At 52.5% G+C, this 20,485-nt stretch overlaps 1 protein-coding gene across 1 annotated transcript in view; it reads left to right on the top strand.

The window, feature by feature from the left end:
* Positions 1-408: 408 nt before the first annotated feature.
* The window catches only part of LOC132209520 (trichohyalin-like), a 31,771-nt gene continuing 11,694 nt past the window's right edge, over positions 409-20,485 (top strand). Inside the window, exons 1-25 of the mRNA XM_059645083.1 lie at positions 409-546; positions 1,476-1,670; positions 2,643-2,837; positions 2,913-3,062; positions 4,755-4,904; positions 5,070-5,219; positions 5,430-5,579; positions 5,970-6,164; positions 7,138-7,332; positions 7,453-7,602; positions 7,993-8,097; positions 9,431-9,625; positions 9,746-9,895; positions 10,241-10,570; positions 10,691-10,750; positions 11,364-11,558; positions 14,139-14,198; positions 15,038-15,142; positions 15,545-15,727; positions 15,980-16,087; positions 16,433-16,533; positions 16,658-16,748; positions 17,767-17,961; positions 19,296-19,355; positions 20,195-20,299. Of these exons, the coding sequence (XP_059501066.1) occupies positions 409-546; positions 1,476-1,670; positions 2,643-2,837; positions 2,913-3,062; positions 4,755-4,904; positions 5,070-5,219; positions 5,430-5,579; positions 5,970-6,164; positions 7,138-7,332; positions 7,453-7,602; positions 7,993-8,097; positions 9,431-9,625; positions 9,746-9,895; positions 10,241-10,570; positions 10,691-10,750; positions 11,364-11,558; positions 14,139-14,198; positions 15,038-15,142; positions 15,545-15,727; positions 15,980-16,087; positions 16,433-16,533; positions 16,658-16,748; positions 17,767-17,961; positions 19,296-19,355; positions 20,195-20,299 (3,711 nt within the window). The remainder of the gene's footprint in view (positions 547-1,475; positions 1,671-2,642; positions 2,838-2,912; positions 3,063-4,754; positions 4,905-5,069; positions 5,220-5,429; positions 5,580-5,969; positions 6,165-7,137; positions 7,333-7,452; positions 7,603-7,992; positions 8,098-9,430; positions 9,626-9,745; positions 9,896-10,240; positions 10,571-10,690; positions 10,751-11,363; positions 11,559-14,138; positions 14,199-15,037; positions 15,143-15,544; positions 15,728-15,979; positions 16,088-16,432; positions 16,534-16,657; positions 16,749-17,766; positions 17,962-19,295; positions 19,356-20,194; positions 20,300-20,485) is intronic.

The raw sequence follows: 20,485 nt of genomic DNA, 5'->3' as shown, positions 1-20,485 counted from the left end.
CAGAAGGTACAGAGCTCTGAGCACACGCACCTGCAGATTCAGGAACCGAAGGGACAGAAACCTGAGCACATGCACCAGCAGGTTCACGAACAGAAGGTACAGAACCCTGTGCACATGCACCAGCAGGTTCAGGAACAGAAGGTACAGAGCTCTGAGCAGACGCACCAGCAGATTCAGGAACAGAAGGTACAGAACCCTGAACACATCCACCAGCAGGTTCAGGAACCGAAGGGACAGGAACCTGAGCACATGCACCAGCAGGTTCAGGAACTGAAGGTACAGAACCCTGAGCACATGCACCAGCAGGTTCAGGAACAGAAGGTACAGAACCCTGAGCACTGGCACCTGCAGGTTCTGGAGCTGAATGTTCAGAACACTGAACACATGCACCAGCTGGTTCAGGAATAGATGGTACCGGACCCTGAGCATATGTACCAGCAGGTTCACGAACAAAAGGTACAGAAACCTGACTACATGCACCAGCAGGTTCAGGAACAGAAGGTACAGCACCCTGAGCGCATGCACCAGCAGGTTCTGGATCCAAACGTACAGATTCCTGAGCACACGCACCAGCAAGTTCAGGAAGCGAAGGTACAGAACCCTGAGCACATGCACCAGCAGGTTCAGGAACAGAAGGTACAGAACCCTGAGCATACGCACAACCAGGTTCAGGAAAAGAAGGTACAGACCCATGAGCACATCCAACAGCAGGTTCAGGAACAGAAGGTACAGAACCCTGAGCCCATGCACCAGCAGGTTCAGGAACAGAAGGTACAGAACCCTTAGGACTCGCACCAGCAGGTTCAGGAACAGAAGGTACAGAACCCTGAGCATACGCACCACCAGGTTCAGGAAAAGAAGGTACAGAACCATGAGCACATCCAACAGCAGGTTCAGGAACAGAAGGTACAGAACCCTGAGCCCACACACCAGCAGGTTCAGGAACAGAAGGTACAAAACCATGAGCACATCCAACAGCAGGTTCAGCAACCGAAGGGACAGAACCCTGCGGAATTGCACCAGGAGGTTCAGGAACAGAATGTACAGAACCCTGAGCACACGCACCAGCAGGTTCAGGATCAGAAGGCATAGAACCCTGAGCTCATGCACCAGCAGGTTCAGGAACAGATGGTACCGAACCCTGAGCGGATGCACAAGCAGGTTCAGGAACAGAAGGCACAGAACCCTGAGCACATGATCCAGCAGGTTCAGGAACAGAGGGTCCAGAACCTGGGCACATGCACCAGCAGGTTCAGGATCAGAAGGTACAGAGCTCTGAGCACATGCACCAACAGGTTCAGGAACAGAAGGGACAGAACCCTGAACACATCCACCAGCAGATTCAGGAACCGAAGGGACAGAAACCTGAGCACATGCACCAGCAGGTTCACGAACAGAAGGTACAGAACCCTGTGCACATGCACCAGCAGATTCAGGAACAAAAGGTACAGAACCCTGAGCACTGGCACCTGCAGGTTCTGGAGCTGAATGTTCAGAACACTGAACACATGCACCAGCTGGTTCAGGAACAGATGGTACCGGACCCTGAGCATATGTACCAGCAGGTTCACGAACAAAAGGTACAGAAACCTGACTACATGCACCAGCAGGTTCAGGAACAGAAGGTACAGCACCCTGAGCGCATGCACCAGCAGGTTCTGGATCCGAACGTACAGATTCCTGAGCACACGCACCAGCAAGTTCAGGAAGCGAAGGTACAGAACCCTGAGCACATGCACCAGCAGGTTCAGGAACAGAAGGTACAGAACCCTGAGCATACGCACAACCAGGTTCAGGAAAAGAAGGTACATACCCATGAGCACATCCAACAGCAGGTTCAGGAACAGAAGGTACAGAACCCTGAGCCCATGCACCAGCAGGTTCAGGAACAGAAGGTACAGAACCCTTAGGACTCGCACCAGCAGGTTCAGGAACAGAAGGTACAGAACCCTGAGCATACGCACCACCAGGTTCAGGAAAAGAAGGTACAGAACCATGAGCACATCCAACAGCAGGTTCAGGAACAGAAGGTACAGAACCCTGAGCACATGCACCAGCAGGTTCAGGAACAGAAGGTACAGAACCCTGAGCACACACACCAGCAGGTTCAGGAACAGAAGGTACAAAACCATGAGCACATCCAACAGCAGGTTCAGCAACCGAAGGGACAGAACCCTGCGGAATTGCACCAGGAGGTTCAGGAACAGAATGTACAGAACCCTGAGCGCACGCACCAGCAGGTTCAGGATCAGAAGGTACAGAACCGTGAGCAAACGGAGCAGCAGGTTCAGGAACAGAAGGCATAGAACCCTGAGCTCATGCACCAGCAGGTTCAGGAACAGATGGTACCGAACCCTGAGCGGATGCACAAGCAGGTTCAGAACAGAAGGCACAGAACCCTGAGCACATGATCCAGCAGGTTCAGGAACAGAGGGTCCAGAACCTGGGCACATGCACCAGCAGGTTCAGGAACAGAAGTACAGAACCCTGAACACATCCACCAGCAGGTTCAGGAACCGAAGGGACAGGAACCTGAGCACATGCACCAGTAGGTTCAGGAACTGAAGGTACAGAACCCTGAGCACATGCACCAGCAGGTTCAGGAACAAAGCGTACAGAACCCTGAGCACTGGCACCTGCAGGTTCTGGAGCTGAATGTTCAGAACACTGAACACATGCACCAGCTGGTTCAGGAACAGATGGTACCGGACCCTGAGCATATGTACCAGCAGGTTCACGAACAAAAGGTACCGAAACCTGACTACATGCACCAGCAGGTTCAGGAACAGAAGGTACAGCACCCTGAGCGCATGCACCAGCAGGTTCTGGATCCAAAGGTACAGAACCCTGAGCACATGCACCAGCAGGTTCAGGAACAGAAGTTACAGAACCCTGAGCACATGCACCAGCAGGTTCAGCTACCGAAGGGACAGAAACCTGAGTGCACGCACCAGCATGTTCAGGAACAGAAGGTACAGAACCCTGAGCATACGCATAACCAGGTTCAGGAAAAGAAGGTACAGACCCCTGAGCACATCCAACCGCAGGTTCAGGAACAGAAGGTACAGAACCCTGAGCCCATGCACGAGCAGGTTCAGGAACAGAAGGTACAGAACCCTTAGGACTCGCACCACCAGGTTCAGGAAAAGAAGGTACAGAACCATGAGCACATCCAACAGCAGGTTCAGGAACAGAAGGTACAGAACCCTGAGCACACGCTCCAGCAGGTTCAGGAAGAGAAGGTACAGAACCGTGAGCACATGCACCAGCAGGTTCAGGAACAGACGGCACAGAACCAGAACACAGGCACCAACATGTTCAGGAAGAGAAGGTACAGTACCCTGCGGAATTGGACCAGGAGGTTCAGGAACAGAAGGTACAGAACCCTGAGCACATGCACCAGCAGGTTCAGGAACAGATGGTGCAGAGCACTGAGCACACGTACCAGCAGGTTCAGGATCAGAAGGTACAGAACCGTGAGCAAACGCACCAGCAGGTTCAGAAACAGAAGGCATAGAACCCTGAGCTCATGCATCAGCAGGTTCAGGAACAGATGGTACAGAACCCTGAGCGGATGCACAAGCAGGTTCAGGAACAGAAGGTACAGAACCCTGAGCACATGATCCAGCAGGTTCAGGAACAGAGGGTCCAGAACCTGGGCACATACACCAGCAGGTTCAGGATCAGAAGGTACAGATTCCTGAGCACATGCACCAGCAGGTTCAGGAACAGAAGGAACAGAACCCTGAGCACACGCACCAGCAGTTTCAGGAACAGAAGGTACAGAACCCTGAACACATCCACCAGCAGGTTTTGGAACCGAAAGGACAGAAACCTGAGCACATGCACCAGCAGGTTCAGGAACAGAAGGTACAGAACCCTGAACACATCCACCAGCAGGTTCAGGAACAGAAGGTACAGAACCCTGAACACATCCACCAGCAGGTTCAGGAACAGAAGGTACAGAACCCTGAACACATCCACCAGCAGGTTCAGGAACAGAAGGTACAGAACCCTGAGCACATGCACCAGCAGGTTCAGGAACAGAAGGTACAGAACCCTTAGGACTCGCACCAGCAGGTTCAGGAACAGAAGGTACAGAACCCTGAGCATACGCACCACCAGGTTCAGGAAAAGAAGGTACAGAACCATGAGCACATCCAACAGCAGGTTCAGGAACAGAAGGTACAGAACCCTGAGCCCACACACCAGCAGGTTCAGGAACAGAAGGTACAAAACCATGAGCACATCCAACAGCAGGTTCAGCAACCAAAGGGACAGAACCCTGCGGAATTGCACCAGGAGGTTCAGGAACAGAATGTACAGAACCCTGAGCACACGCACCAGCAGGTTCAGGATCAGAAGGCATAGAACCCTGAGCTCATGCACCAGCAGGTTCAGGAACAGATGGTACCGAACCCTGAGCGGATGCACAAGCAGGTTCAGGAACAGAAGGCACAGAACCCTGAGCACATGATCCAGCAGGTTCAGGAACAGAGGGTCCAGAACCTGGGCACATGCACCAGCAGGTTCAGGATCAGAAGGTACAGAGCTCTGAGCACATGCACCAGCAGGTTCAGGAACAGAAGGTACAGAACCCTGAACACATCCACCAGCAGGTTCAGGAACCGAAGGGACAGGAACCTGAGCACATGCACCAGCAGGTTCAGGAACTGAAGGTACAGAACCCTGAGCACATGCACCAGCAGGTTCAGGAACAAAGCGTACAGAACCCTGAGCACTGGCACCTGCAGGTTCTGGAGCTGAATGTTCAGAACACTGAACACATGTACCAGCTGGTTCAGGAACAGATGGTACCGGACCCTGAGCATATGTACCAGCAGGTTCACGAACAAAAGGTACCGAAACCTGACTACATGCACCAGCAGGTTCAGGAACAGAAGGTACAGCACCCTGAGCGCATGCACCAGCAGGTTCTGGATCCGAAGGTACAGAACCCTGAGCACACGCACCAGCAGGTTCAGGAACAGAAGTTACAGAACCCTGAGCACATGCACCAGCAGGTTCAGGAACAGAAGTTACAGAACCCTGAGCACATGCACCAGCAGGTTCAGCTACCGAAGGGAGAGAAACCTGAGTGCACGCACCAGCATGTTCAGGAACAGAAGGTACAGAACCCTGAGCATACGCACAACCAGGTTCAGGAAAAGAAGGTACAGACCCGTGAGCACATCCAACAGCAGGTTCAGGAACAGAAGGTACAGAACCCTGAGCACACGCACCAGCAGGTTCAGGAACAGAAGGTACAGCACCCTGAGCGCATGCACCAGCAGGTTCTGGATCCAAAGGTACAGAACCCTGAGCACACGCACCAGCAGGTTCAGGAACAGAAGTTACAGAACCCTGAGCACATGCACCAGTAGGTTCAGGAACAGAAGTTACAGAACCCTGAGCACATGCACCAGCAGGTTCAGCTACCGAAGGGACAGAAACCTGAGTGCACGCACCAGCATGTTCAGGAACAGAAGGTACAGAACCCTGAGCATACGCACAACCAGGTTCAGGAAAAGAAGGTACAGACCCGTGAGCACATCCAACAGCAGGTTCAGGAACTGAAGGTACAGAACCCTGAGCACACGCACCAGCAGGTTCAGGAACAGAAGGTACAGAACCCTGAGCACACGCACCTGCACGTTCAGGAACAGAAGGTACAGAACCCTGAACACATCCACCAGCAGATTCAGGAACCGAAGGGACAGAAACCTGAGCACATGCACCAGCAGGTTCACGAACAGAAGGTACAGAACCCTGTGCACATGCACCAGCAGATTCAGGAACAGAAGGTACAGAACCCTGAACACATCCACCAGCAGGTTCAGGAACCGAAGGGACAGGAACCTGAGCACATGCACCAGCAGGTTCAGGAACTGAAGGTACAGAACCCTGAGCACATGCACCAGCAGGTTCAGGAACAAAAGGTACAGAACCCTGAGCACTGGCACCTGCAGGTTCTGGAGCTGAATGTTCAGAACACTGAACACATGCACCAGCTGGTTCAGGAACAGATGGTACCGGACCCTGAGCATATGTACCAGCAGGTTCACGAACAAAAGGTACCGAAACCTGACTACATGCACCAGCAGGTTCAGGAACAGAAGGTACAGCACCCTGAGCGCATGCACCAGCAGGTTCTGGATCCGAACGTACAGATTCCTGAGCACACGCACCAGCAAGTTCAGGAAGCGAAGGTACAGAACCCTGAGCACATGCACCAGCAGGTTCAGGAACAGAAGGTACAGAACCCTGAGCATATGCACAACCAGGTTCAGGAAAAGAAGGTACATACCCATGAGCACATCCAACAGCAGGTTCAGGAACAGAAGGTACAGAACCCTGAGCCCATGCACCAGCAGGTTCAGGAACAGAAGGTACAGAACCCTTAGGACTCGCACCAGCAGGTTCAGGAACAGAAGGTACAGAACCCTGAGCATACGCACCACCAGGTTCAGGAAAAGAAGGTACAGAACCATGAGCACATCCAACAGCAGGTTCAGGAACAGAAGGTACAGAACCCTGAGCACATGCACCAGCAGGTTCAGGAACAGAAGGTACAGAACCCTGAGCACACACACCAGCAGGTTCAGGAACAGAAGGTACAAAACCATGAGCACATCCAACAGCAGGTTCAGCAACCGAAGGGACAGAACCCTGCGGAATTGCACCAGGAGGTTCAGGAACAGAATGTACAGAACCCTGAGCGCACGCACCAGCAGGTTCAGGATCAGAAGGTACAGAACCGTGAGCAAACGGAGCAGCAGGTTCAGGAACAGAAGGCATAGAACCCTGAGCTCATGCACCAGCAGGTTCAGGAACAGATGGTACCGAACCCTGAGCGGATGCACAAGCAGGTTCAGAACAGAAGGCACAGAACCCTGAGCACATGATCCAGCAGGTTCAGGAACAGAGGGTCCAGAACCTGGGCACATGCACCATGTGGTTCAGGAACAGAAGGTACAGAACCCTGAACACATCCACCAGCAGGTTCAGGAACCGAAGGGACAGGAACCTGAGCACATGCACCAGCAGGTTCAGGAACTGAAGGTACAGAACCCTGAGCACATGTACCAGCAGGTTCAGGAACTGAAGGTACAGAACCCTGAGCACTGGCAACTGCAGGTTCTGGAGCTGAATGTTCAGAACACTGAACACATGCACCAGCTGGTTCAGGAACAGATGGTACCGGACCCTGAGCATATGTACCAGCAGGTTCACGAACAAAAGGTACCGAAACCTGACTACATGCACCAGCAGGTTCAGGAACAGAAGGTACAGCACCCTGAGCGCATGCACCAGCAGGTTCTGGATCCAAAGGTACAGAATCCTGAGCACACGCACCAGCAAGTTCAGGAAGTAAAGGTACAGAACCCTGAGCACATGCACCAGCAGGTTCAGGAACAGAAGTTACAGAACCCTGAGCACATGCACCAGCAGGTTCAGCTACCGAAGGGACAGAAACCTGAGTGCACGCACCAGCATGTTCAGGAACAGAAGGTACAGAACCCTGAGCATACGCACAACCAGGTTCAGGAAAAGAAGGTACAGACCCGTGAGCACATCCAACAGCAGGTTCAGGAACAGAAGGTACAGAACCCTGAGCACACGCACCAGCAGGTTCAGGAACAGAAGGTACAGAACCCTGAGCACACGCACCTGCACGTTCAGGAACAGAAGGTACAGAACCCTGAACACATCCACCAGCAGATTCAGGAACCGAAGGGACAGAAACCTGAGCACATGCACCAGCAGGTTCACGAACAGAAGGTACAGAACCCTGTGCACATGCACCAGCAGATTCAGGAACAGAAGGTACAGAACCCTGAACACATCCACCAGCAGGTTCAGGAACCGAAGGGACAGGAACCTGAGCACATGCACCAGCAGGTTCAGGAACTGTAGGTACAGAACCCTGAGCACATGCACCAGCAGGTTCAGGAACAAAAGGTACAGAACCCTGAGCACTGGCACCTGCAGGTTCTGGAGCTGAATGTTCAGAACACTGAACACATGCACCAGCTGGTTCAGGAACAGATGGTACCGGACCCTGAGCATATGTACCAGCAGGTTCACGAACAAAAGGTACCGAAACCTGACTACATGCACCAGCAGGTTCAGGAACAGAAGGTACAGAACCCTGAGCCCATGCACCAGCAGGTTCAGGAACAGAAGGTACAGAACCCTTAGGACTCGCACCAGCAGGTTCAGGAACAGAAGGTACAGAACCCTGAGCATACGCACCACCAGGTTCAGGAAAAGAAGGTACAGAACCATGAGCACATCCAACAGCAGGTTCAGGAACAGAAGGTACAGAACCCTGAGCACATGCACCAGCAGGTTCAGGAACAGAAGGTACAGAACCCTGAGCACACACACCAGCAGGTTCAGGAACTGTAGGTACAGAACCCTGAGCACATGCACCAGCAGGTTCTGGATCCAAACGTACAGATTCCTGAGCACACGCACCAGCAAGTTCAGGAAGCGAAGGTACAGAACCCTGAGCACATGCACCAGCAGGTTCAGGAACAGAAGGTACAGAACCCTGAGCATACGCACAACCAGGTTCAGGAAAAGAAGGTACAGACCCATGAGCACATCCAACAGCAGGTTCAGGAACAGAAGGTACAGAACCCTGAGCCCATGCACCAGCAGGTTCAGGAACAGAAGGTACAGAACCCTTAGGACTCGCACCAGCAGGTTCAGGAACAGAAGGTACAGAACCCTGAGCATACGCACCACCAGGTTCAGGAAAAGAAGGTACAGAACCATGAGCACATCCAACAGCAGGTTCAGGAACAGAAGGTACAGAACCCTGAGCACATGCACCAGCAGGTTCAGGAACAGAAGGTACAGAACCCTGAGCACACACACCAGCAGGTTCAGGAACAGAAGGTACAAAACCATGAGCACATCCAATAGCAGGTTCAGCAACCGAAGGGACAGAACCCTGCGGAATTGCACCAGGAGGTTCAGGAACAGAATGTACAGAACCCTGAGCGCACGCACCAGCAGGTTCAGGATCAGAAGGTACAGAACCGTGAGCAAACGGAGCAGCAGGTTCAGGAACAGAAGGCATAGAACCCTGAGCTCATGCACCAGCAGGTTCAGGAACAGATGGTACCGAACCCTGAGCGGATGCACAAGCAGGTTCAGAACAGAAGGCACAGAACCCTGAGCACATGATCCAGCAGGTTCAGGAACAGAGGGTCCAGAACCTGGGCACATGCACCATGGGGTTCAGGAACAGAAGGTACAGAACCCTGAACACATCCACCAGCAGGTTCAGGAACCGAAGGGACAGGAACCTGAGCACATGCACCAGCAGGTTCAGGAACTGAAGGTACAGAACCCTGAGCACATGTACCAGCAGGTTCAGGAACTGAAGGTACAGAACCCTGAGCACTGGCACCTGCAGGTTCTGGAGCTGAATGTTCAGAACACTGAACACATGCACCAGCTGGTTCAGGAACAGATGGTACCGGACCCTGAGCATATGTACCAGCAGGTTCACGAACAAAAGGTACCGAAACCTGACTACATGCACCAGCAGGTTCAGGAACAGAAGGTACAGCACCCTGAGCGCATGCACCAGCAGGTTCTGGATCCAAAGGTACAGAATCCTGAGCACACGCACCAGCAAGTTCAGGAAGTAAAGGTACAGAACCCTGAGCACATGCACCAGCAGGTTCAGGAACAGAAGTTACAGAACCCTGAGCACATGCACCAGCAGGTTCAGCTACCGAAGGGACAGAAACCTGAGTGCACGCACCAGCATGTTCAGGAACAGAAGGTACAGAACCCTGAGCATACGCACAACCAGGTTCAGGAAAAGAAGGTACAGACCCGTGAGCACATCCAACAGCAGGTTCAGGAACAGAAGGTACAGAACCCTGAGCACACGCACCAGCAGGTTCAGGAACAGAAGGTACAGAACCCTGAGCACACGCACCTGCACGTTCAGGAACAGAAGGTACAGAACCCTGAACACATCCACCAGCAGATTCAGGAACTGAAGGGACAGAAACCTGAGCACATGCACCAGCAGGTTCACGAACAGAAGGTACAGAACCCTGTGCACATGCACCAGCAGATTCAGGAACAGAAGGTACAGAACCCTGAACACATCCACCAGCAGGTTCAGGAACCGAAGGGACAGGAACCTGAGCACATGCACCAGCAGGTTCAGGAACAAAAGGTACAGAACCCTGAGCACTGGCACCTGCAGGTTCTGGAGCTGAATGTTCAGAACACTGAACACATGCACCAGCTGGTTCAGGAACAGATGGTACCGGACCCTGAGCATATGTACCAGCAGGTTCACGAACAAAAGGTACAGAAACCTGACTACATGCACCAGCAGGTTCAGGAACAGAAGGTACAGCACCCTGAGCGCATGCACCAGCAGGTTCTGGATCCGAACGTACAGATTCCTGAGCTCACGCACCAGCAAGTTCAGGAAGCGAAGGTACAGAACCCTGAGCATACGCACAACCAGGTTCAGGAAAAGAAGGTACATACCCATGAGCACATCCAACAGCAGGTTCAGGAACAGAAGGTACAGAACCCTGAGCCCATGCACCAGCAGGTTCAGGAACAGAAGGTACAGAACCCTTAGGACTCGCACCAGCAGGTTCAGGAACAGAAGGTACAGAACCCTGAGCATACGCACCACCAGGTTCAGGAAAAGAAGGTACAGAACCATGAGCACATCCAACAGCAGGTTCAGGAACAGAAGGTACAGAACCCTGAGCACATGCACCAGCAGGTTCAGGAACAGAAGGTACAGAACCCTGAGCACACACACCAGCAGGTTCAGGAACAGAAGGTACAAAACCATGAGCACATCCAACAGCAGGTTCAGCAACCGAAGGGACAGAACCCTGCGGAATTGCACCAGGAGGTTCAGGAACAGAATGTACAGAACCCTGAGCGCACGCACCAGCAGGTTCAGGATCAGAAGGTACAGAACCGTGAGCAAACGGAGCAGCAGGTTCAGGAACAGAAGGCATAGAACCCTGAGCTCATGCACCAGCAGGTTCAGGAACAGATGGTACCGAACCCTGAGCGGATGCACAAGCAGGTTCAGAACAGAAGGCACAGAACCCTGAGCACATGATCCAGCAGGTTCAGGAACAGAGGGTCCAGAACCTGGGCACATGCACCAGCAGGTTCAGGAACAGAAGGTACAGAACCCTGAACACATCCACCAGCAGGTTCAGGAACCGAAGGGACAGGAACCTGAGCACATGCACCAGCAGGTTCAGGAACTGAAGGTACAGAACCCTGAGCACATGCACCAGCAGGTTCAGGAACTGAAGGTACAGAACCCTGAGCACTGGCACCTGCAGGTTCTGGAGCTGAATGTTCAGAACACTGAACACATGCACCAGCTGGTTCAGGAACAGATGGTACCGGACCCTGAGCATATGTACCAGCAGGTTCACAAACAAAAGGTACCGAAACCTGACTACATGCACCAGCAGGTTCAGGAACAGAAGGTACAGCACCCTGAGCGCATGCACCAGCAGGTTCTGGATCCAAAGGTACAGAATCCTGAGCACACGCACCAGCAAGTTCAGGAAGCGAAGGTACAGAACCCTGAGCACATGCACCAGCAGGTTCAGGAACAGAAGTTACAGAACCCTGAGCACATGCACCAGCAGGTTCAGCTACCGAAGGGACAGAAACCTGAGTGCACGCACCAGCATGTTCAGGAACAGAAGGTACAGAACCCTTAGGACTCGCACCAGCAGGTTCAGGAACAGAAGGTACAGAACCCTGAGCATACGCACAACCAGGTTCAGGAAAAGAAGGTACAGACCCGTGAGCACATCCAACCGCAGGTTCAGGAACAGAAGGTACAGAACCCTGAGCCCATGCACGAGCAGGTTCAGGAACAGAAGGTACAGAACCCTTAGGACTCGCACCACCAGGTTCAGGAAAAGAAGGTACAGAACCCTGAGCACATTCACCAGCAGGTTCAGGAACAGATGGTGCAGAGCACTGAGCACACGTACCAGCAGGTTCAGGATCAGAAGGTACAGAACCGTGAGCAAACGCACCAGCAGGTTCAGAAACAGAAGGCATAGAACCCTGAGCTCATGCATCAGCAGGTTCAGGAACAGATGGTACAGAACCCTGAGCGGATGCACAAGCAGGTTCAGGAACAGAAGGTACAGAACCCTGAGCTCATGATCCAGCAGGTTCAGGAACAGAGGGTCCAGAACCTGGGCACATACACCAGCAGGTTCAGGATCAGAAGGTACAGATTCCTGAGCACATGCACCAGCAGGTTCAGGAACAGAAGGAACAGAACCCTGAGCACACGCACCAGCAGTTTCAGGAACAGAAGGTACAGAACCCTGAACACATCCACCAGCAGGTTTTGGAACCGAAAGGACAGAAACCTGAGCACATGCACCAGCAGGTTCAGGAACAGAAGGTACAGAACCCTGAACACATCCACCAGCAGGTTCAGGAACAGAAGGTACAGAACCCTGAACACATCCACCAGCAGGTTCAGGAACAGAAGGTACAGAACCCTGAACACATCCACCAGCAGGTTCAGGAACAGAAGGTACAGAACCCTGAGCACATGCACCAGCAGGTTCAGGAACAGAAGGTACAGAACCCTGAACACATCCACCAGCAGGTTCAGGAACAGAAGGTACAGAACTTTGTGAGGGGTAGGTCATGCCTTACAAACCTTATCGAGTTTTTTGAGGATGTGACTAGTAAGGTTGATGAGGGTCGAGCTGTGGATGTGGTGTATATGGACTTCAGTAAGGCATTTGATAAGGTTCCCCATGGAAGGCTCATTCAGAAGGTCAGGAGGAATGGGATACAGGGGAACTTAGCTGCTTGGATACAGAATTGGCTGGCCAACAGAAGACAGCGAGTGGTAGTAGAAGGAAAATATTCTGCCTGGAAGTCAGTGGTGAGTGGGGTTCCACAGGGCTCTGTCCTTGGGCCTCTACTGTTTGTAATTTTTATTAATGACTTGGACGAGGGAATTGAAGGATGGGTCAGCAAGTTTGCAGACGACACAAAGGTCGGAGGTGTCGTTGACAGTGTAGAGGGCTGTTGTAGGCTGCAGCGGGACATTGACAGGATGCAGAGATGGGCTGAGAGGTGGCAGATGGAGTTCAACCTGGATAAATGCGAGGTGATGCATTTTGGAAGGTCGAATTTGAAAGCTGAGTACAGGATTAAGGATAGGATTCTTGGCAGCGTGGAGGAACAGAGGGATCTTGGTGTGCAGATACATAGATCCCTTAAAATGGCCACCCAAGTGGACAGGGTTGTTAAGAAAGCATATGGTGTTTTGGCTTTCATTAACAGGGGGATTGAGTTTAAGAGTCGTGAGATCTTGTTGCAGCTCTATAAAACTTTGGTTAGACCGCACTTGGAATACTGCGTCCAGTTCTGGGCGCCCTATTATAGGAAAGATGTGGATGCTTTGGAGAGGGTTCAGAGGAGGTTTACCAGGATGCTGCCTGGACTGGAGGGCTTATCTTATGAAGAGAGGTTGACTGAGCTCGATCTCTTTTCATTGGAGAAAAGGAGGAGGAGAGGGGACCTAATTGAGGTATACAAGATAATGAGAGGCATAGATAGAGTTGATAGCCAGAGACTATTTCCCAGGGCAGAAATGGCTAGCACGAGGGGTCATAGTTTTAAGCTGGTTGGTGGAAAGTATAGAGGGGATGTCAGAGGCAGGTTCTTTACGCAGAGAGTTGTGAGAGCATGGAATGCGTTGCCAGCAGCAGTTGTGGAAGCAAGGTCATTGGGGTCATTTAAGAGACTGCTGGACATGCATATGGTCACAGAAATTTGAGGGTGCATCCATGAGGATCAATGGTCGGCACAACATTGTGGGCTGAAGGGCCTGTTCTGTGCTGTACTGTTCTATGTTCTATAACCCTGAACACATCCACCAGCAGGTTCAGGAACAGAAGGTACAGAACCCTGAGCACATGCACCAGCAGGTTCAGTAACCGAAGGGACAGAAACCTGAGCACACGCACCAGCAGGTTCAGGAACTGAATATACAGAACCCTGAGCACATGCACCAGCATGTTCAGGAACAGAAGGTACAGAACTCTTAGGACTCGCACCAGCAGGTTCTGGATCCGAAGGTACAGAAACCTGAGCACACGCACCAGCAGGTTCAGGAACAGAAGGTACAGAATCCTGAGCACATGTACCAGCAGGTTCAGGAACAGAAGGTACAGAACCCTGAGCACACGCACCAGCAGGTTCATGAACCGAAGGTACAGAACCCTGAGCTCATGCACCAGCAGGTTCAGGAACAGAAGGTACAGAACCCTGAGCACACACACCAGCAGGTTCAGGAACAGAAGGTACAAAACCATGAGCACATCCAACAGCAGGTTCAGCAACCGAAGGGACGGAACCCTGCGGAATTGCACCAGCAGGTTCAGGATCAGAAGGTACAGAACCGTGAGCAAACGGACCAGCAGGTTCAGGAACAGAAGGCATAGAACCCTGAGCACATGCACCAGCAGTTTCAGGAACAGAAGGTACAGAGCTCTGAGCACATCCAACAGCTGTTTCAGGAACAGAAGGAACAGAACCGTGAGCACACGCACCTGCAGGTTCAGGAACAGAAGGTACAGAACCCTGAGCACACGCACCTGCAGGTTCAGGAACAGAAGGAACAGAACCCTGAGCATACGCACCTGCAGGTTCAGGAACAGAAGGTACAGAACCTGGACACATGCACCAGCAGGTTCAGGATCAGAAGGTACAGAGCTCTGAGCACATGCACCAGCAGGTTCAGGAACAGAAGGTACAGAACCCTGAGCACACGCACCTGCACGTTCAGGAACAGAAGGTACAGAACCCTGAACACATCCACCAGCAGATTCAGGAACCGAAGGGACAGAAACCTGAGCACATGCACCAGCAGATTCAGGAACCGAAGGGACAGAAACCTGAGCACATGCACCAGCAGGTTCACGAACAGAAGGTACAGAACCCTGTGCACATGCACCAGCAGGTTCAGGAACAGAAGGTACAGAGCTCTGAGCACACGCTCCAGCAGGTTCAGGAACAGAAGGTACAGCACCCTGAGCGCATGCACCAGCAGGTTCTGGATCCGAACGTACAGAATCCTGAGCACACGCACCAGCAAGTTCAGGAAATGAAGGTACAGAACCCTGAGCACATGCACCAGCAGGTTCAGGAACAGAAGGTACAGAACCCTTAGGACTCGCACCAGCAGGTTCAGGAACAGAAGGTACAGAACCCTGAGCATACGCACCAGCAGGTTCAGGAACAGAAGGTACAGAATCCTGAGCACATGTACCAGCAGGTTCAGGAACAAGTGGTACAGAACCCTGAACACACGCACCAGCAGGTTCAGGAACAGAAGGTACAGAACCCTGAGCACAAGCACCAGCAGTTTCAGGAAAAGAAGGTACAGAACCCTGAGCACACGGACCAGCCGGTTCAGGAACAGAAGGTACAGAACCCTGAACACACGCACCAGCATGTTCCGGAACAGAAGGTACAGAACCCTGAGCACATCCAACAGCAGGTTCAGCAACCGAAGGGACAGGAACCTGAGCACACGCTCCAGCAGGTTCAGGAACTGAATATACAGAACCCTGAGCACACGGACCAGCAGGTTCTGGATCCGAAGGTACAGAAACCTGAGCACACGCACCAGCAGGTTCAGGAACAGAAGGTACAGAATCCTGAGCACATGTACCAGCAGGTTCAGGAACAGAAGGTACAGAACCCTTAGGACTCGCACCAGCAGGTTCAGGAACAGAAGGTACAGAACCCTGAGCACATGCACCAGCAGTTTCAGGAACAGAAGGTACAGAACCCTGAGCACACGGACCAGCCGGTTCAGGAACAGAAGGTATAGAACCCTGAACACACGCACCAGCATGTTCAGGAACAGAAGGTACAGAACCCTGAGCACATCCAACAGCAGGTTCAGCAACCGAAGGGACAGGAACCTGAGCACACGCTCCAGCAGGTTCAGGAACTGAATATACAGAACCCTGAGCACACGGACCAGCAGGTTCTGGATCCGAAGGTACAGAAACCTGAGCACACGCACCAGCAAGTTCAGGAAATGAAGGTACAGAACCCTGAGCACATGCACCAGCAGGTTCAGGAACAGAAGGTACAGAACCCTTAGGACTCGCACCAGCAGTTTCAGGAACAGAAGGTACAGAACCCTGAGCACACGCACCAGCAGTTTCAGGAACCGAAGGTACAGAACCCTTAGGACTCGCACCAGCAGTTTCAGGAACAGAAGGTAGAGAACCCTGAGCACATGCACCAGCAGGTTCCGGAACATAAGTTACAGAACCCTGAGCACATGCACCAGCAGTGACTGGAACATAAGGTACAGAACCCTGACCACATGCTCCAGCAGGATCAGGAACATAAGTTACAGAACCGTGAGCACATGCACCAGCAGGTTCAGGAACAGAAGTTACAGAACCCTGAATACATGCACCACCTGGTTCAGGACCCGTAGGTACAGACCCCTGAGCACATGCACCAGCAGGTTCAGGAACTGAAGGTACAGAACCCTGAACACATGCACCAGCAGGTTCAGGAACAGAAGGTACAGAACCCTGAACACATGCACCAGCAGGTTCAGGAGCCCTGAGCAAATGCACCAGCTGTTTCAGGAACAGAAGGTACAGAACCGTGAGCACACGCTCCAGCAGGATCAGGAACAGAAGGTACAGAGCCCTGAGCACATGCACCAGCAGGTTCTGGATCCGAACGTACAGATTCCTGAGCACACGCACCAGCAAGTTCAGGAAGCGAAGGTACAGAACCCTGAGCACATGCACCAGCAGGTTCAGGAACAGAAGGTACAGAACCCTGAGCATACGCACAACCAGGTTCAGGAAAAGAAGGTACATACCCATGAGCACATCCAACAGCAGGTTCAGGAACAGAAGGTACAGAACCCTGAGCCCATGCACCAGCAGGTTCAGGAACAGAAGGTACAGAACCCTTAGGACTCGCACCAGCAGGTTCAGGAACAGAAGGTACAGAACCCTGAGCATACGCACCACCAGGTTCAGGAAAAGAAGGTACAGAACCATGAGCACATCCAACAGCAGGTTCAGGAACAGAAGGTACAGAACCCTGAGCACATGCACCAGCAGGTTCAGGAACAGAAGGTACAGAACCCTGAGCACACACACCAGCAGGTTCAGGAACAGAAGGTACAAAACCATGAGCACATCCAACAGCAGGTTCAGCAACCGAAGGGACAGAACCCTGCGGAATTGCACCAGGAGGTTCAGGAACAGAATGTACAGAACCCTGAGCGCACGCACCAGCAGGTTCAGGATCAGAAGGTACAGAACCGTGAGCAAACGGAGCAGCAGGTTCAGGAACAGAAGGCATAGAACCCTGAGCTCATGCACCAGCAGGTTCAGGAACAGATGGTACCGAACCCTGAGCGGATGCACAAGCAGGTTCAGAACAGAAGGCACAGAACCCTGAGCACATGATCCAGCAGGTTCAGGAACAGAGGGTCCAGAACCTGGGCACATGCACCAGCAGGTTCAGGAACAGAAGGTACAGAACCCTGAACACATCCACCAGCAGGTTCAGGAACCGAAGGGACAGGAACCTGAGCACATGCACCAGCAGGTTCAGGAACTGAAGGTACAGAACCCTGAGCACATGCACCAGCAGGTTCAGGAACTGAAGGTACAGAACCCTGAGCACTGGCACCTGCAGGTTCTGGAGCTGAATGTTCAGAACACTGAACACATGCACCAGCTGGTTCAGGAACAGATGGTACCGGACCCTGAGCATATGTACCAGCAGGTTCACAAACAAAAGGTACCGAAACCTGACTACATGCACCAGCAGGTTCAGGAACAGAAGGTACAGCACCCTGAGCGCATGCACCAGCAGGTTCTGGATCCAAAGGTACAGAATCCTGAGCACACGCACCAGCAAGTTCAGGAAGCGAAGGTACAGAACCCTGAGCACATGCACCAGCAGGTTCAGGAACAGAAGTTACAGAACCCTGAGCACATGCACCAGCAGGTTCAGCTACCGAAGGGACAGAAACCTGAGTGCACGCACCAGCATGTTCAGGAACAGAAGGTACAGAACCCTTAGGACTCGCACCAGCAGGTTCAGGAACAGAAGGTACAGAACCCTGAGCATACGCACAACCAGGTTCAGGAAAAGAAGGTACAGACCCGTGAGCACATCCAACCGCAGGTTCAGGAACAGAAGGTACAGAACCCTGAGCCCATGCACGAGCAGGTTCAGGAACAGAAGGTACAGAACCCTTAGGACTCGCACCACCAGGTTCAGGAAAAGAAGGTACAGAACCCTGAGCACATTCACCAGCAGGTTCAGGAACAGATGGTGCAGAGCACTGAGCACACGTACCAGCAGGTTCAGGATCAGAAGGTACAGAACCGTGAGCAAACGCACCAGCAGGTTCAGAAACAGAAGGCATAGAACCCTGAGCTCATGCATCAGCAGGTTCAGGAACAGATGGTACAGAACCCTGAGCGGATGCACAAGCAGGTTCAGGAACAGAAGGTACAGAACCCTGAGCACATGATCCAGCAGGTTCAGGAACAGAGGGTCCAGAACCTGGGCACATACACCAGCAGGTTTAGGATCAGAAGGTACAGATTCCTGAGCACATGCACCAGCAGGTTCAGGAACAGAAGGAACAGAACCCTGAGCACACGCACCAGCAGTTTCAGGAACAGAAGGTACAGAACCCTGAACACATCCACCAGCAGGTTTTGGAACCGAAAGGACAGAAACCTGAGCACATGCACCAGCAGGTTCAGGAACAGAAGGTACAGAACCCTGAACACATCCACCAGCAGGTTCAGGAACAGAAGGTACAGAACCCTGAACACATCCACCAGCAGGTTCAGGAACAGAAGGTACAGAACCCTGAACACATCCACCAGCAGGTTCAGGAACAGAAGGTACAGAACCCTGAGCACATGCACCAGCAGGTTCAGGAACAGAAGGTACAGAACCCTGAACACATCCACCAGCAGGTTCAGGAACAGAAGGTACAGAACCCTGAACACATCCACCAGCAGGTTCAGGAACAGAAGGTACAGAACCCTGAGCACATGCACCAGCAGGTTCAGTAACCGAAGGGACAGAAACCTGAGCACACGCACCAGCAGGTTCAGGAACTGAATATACAGAACCCTGAGCACATGCACCAGCATGTTCAGGAACAGAAGGTACAGAACTCTTAGGACTCGCACCAGCAGGTTCTGGATCCGAAGGTACAGAAACCTGAGCACACGCACCAGCAGGTTCAGGAACAGAAGGTACAGAATCCTGAGCACATGTACCAGCAGGTTCAGGAACAGAAGGTACAGAACCCTGAGCACACGCACCAGCAGGTTCATGAACCGAAGGTACAGAACCCTGAGCTCATGCACCAGCAGGTTCAGGAACAGAAGGTACAGAACCCTGAGCACACACACCAGCAGGTTCAGGAACAGAAGGTACAAAACCATGAGCACATCCAACAGCAGGTTCAGCAACCGAAGGGACGGAACCCTGCGGAATTGCACCAGCAGGTTCAGGATCAGAAGGTACAGAACCGTGAACAAACGGACCAGCAGGTTCAGGAACAGAAGGCATAGAACCCTGAGCACATGCACCAGCAGTTTCAGGAACAGAAGGTACAGAGCTCTGAGCACATCCAACAGCTGTTTCAGGAACAGAAGGAACAGAACCGTGAGCACACGCACCTGCAGGTTCAGGAACAGAAGGTACAGAACCCTGAGCACACGCACCTGCAGGTTCAGGAACAGAAGGAACAGAACCCTAAGCATACGCACCTGCAGGTTCAGGAACAGAAGGAACAGAACCCTGAGCACACGCACCTGCAGGTTCAGGAACAGAAGGTACAGAACCTGGACACATGCACCAGCAGGTTCAGGATCAGAATGTACAGAGCTCTGAGCACATGCACCAGCAGGTTCAGGAACAGAAGGTACAGAACCCTGAGCACACGCACCTGCACGTTCAGGAACAGAAGGTACAGAACCCTGAACACATCCACCAGCAGATTCAGGAACCGAAGGGACAGAAACCTGAGCACATGCACCAGCAGGTTCACGAACAGAAGGTACAGAACCCTGTGCACATGCACCAGCAGGTTCAGGAACAGAAGGTACAGAGCTCTGAGCACACGCTCCAGCAGGTTCAGGAACAGAAGGTACAGCACCCTGAGCGCATGCACCAGCAGGTTCTGGATCCGAACGTACAGAATCCTGAGCACACGCACCAGCAAGTTCAGGAATTGAAGGTACAGAACCCTGAGCACATGCACCAGCAGGTTCAGGAACAGAAGGTACAGAACCCTTAGGACTCGCACCAGCAGGTTCAGGAACAGAAGGTACAGAACCCTGAGCATACGCACCAGCAGGTTCAGGAACAGAAGGTACAG

The sequence above is a fragment of the Stegostoma tigrinum genome, chromosome 4, assembly GCF_030684315.1.
Source record: "Stegostoma tigrinum isolate sSteTig4 chromosome 4, sSteTig4.hap1, whole genome shotgun sequence".
NCBI classification, from domain to species: Eukaryota; Metazoa; Chordata; class Chondrichthyes; order Orectolobiformes; family Stegostomatidae; genus Stegostoma; species Stegostoma tigrinum.
The sequence above is the reverse complement of the archived record's forward strand: the minus strand, read 5'-3'. Positions and strand labels throughout refer to the sequence as shown.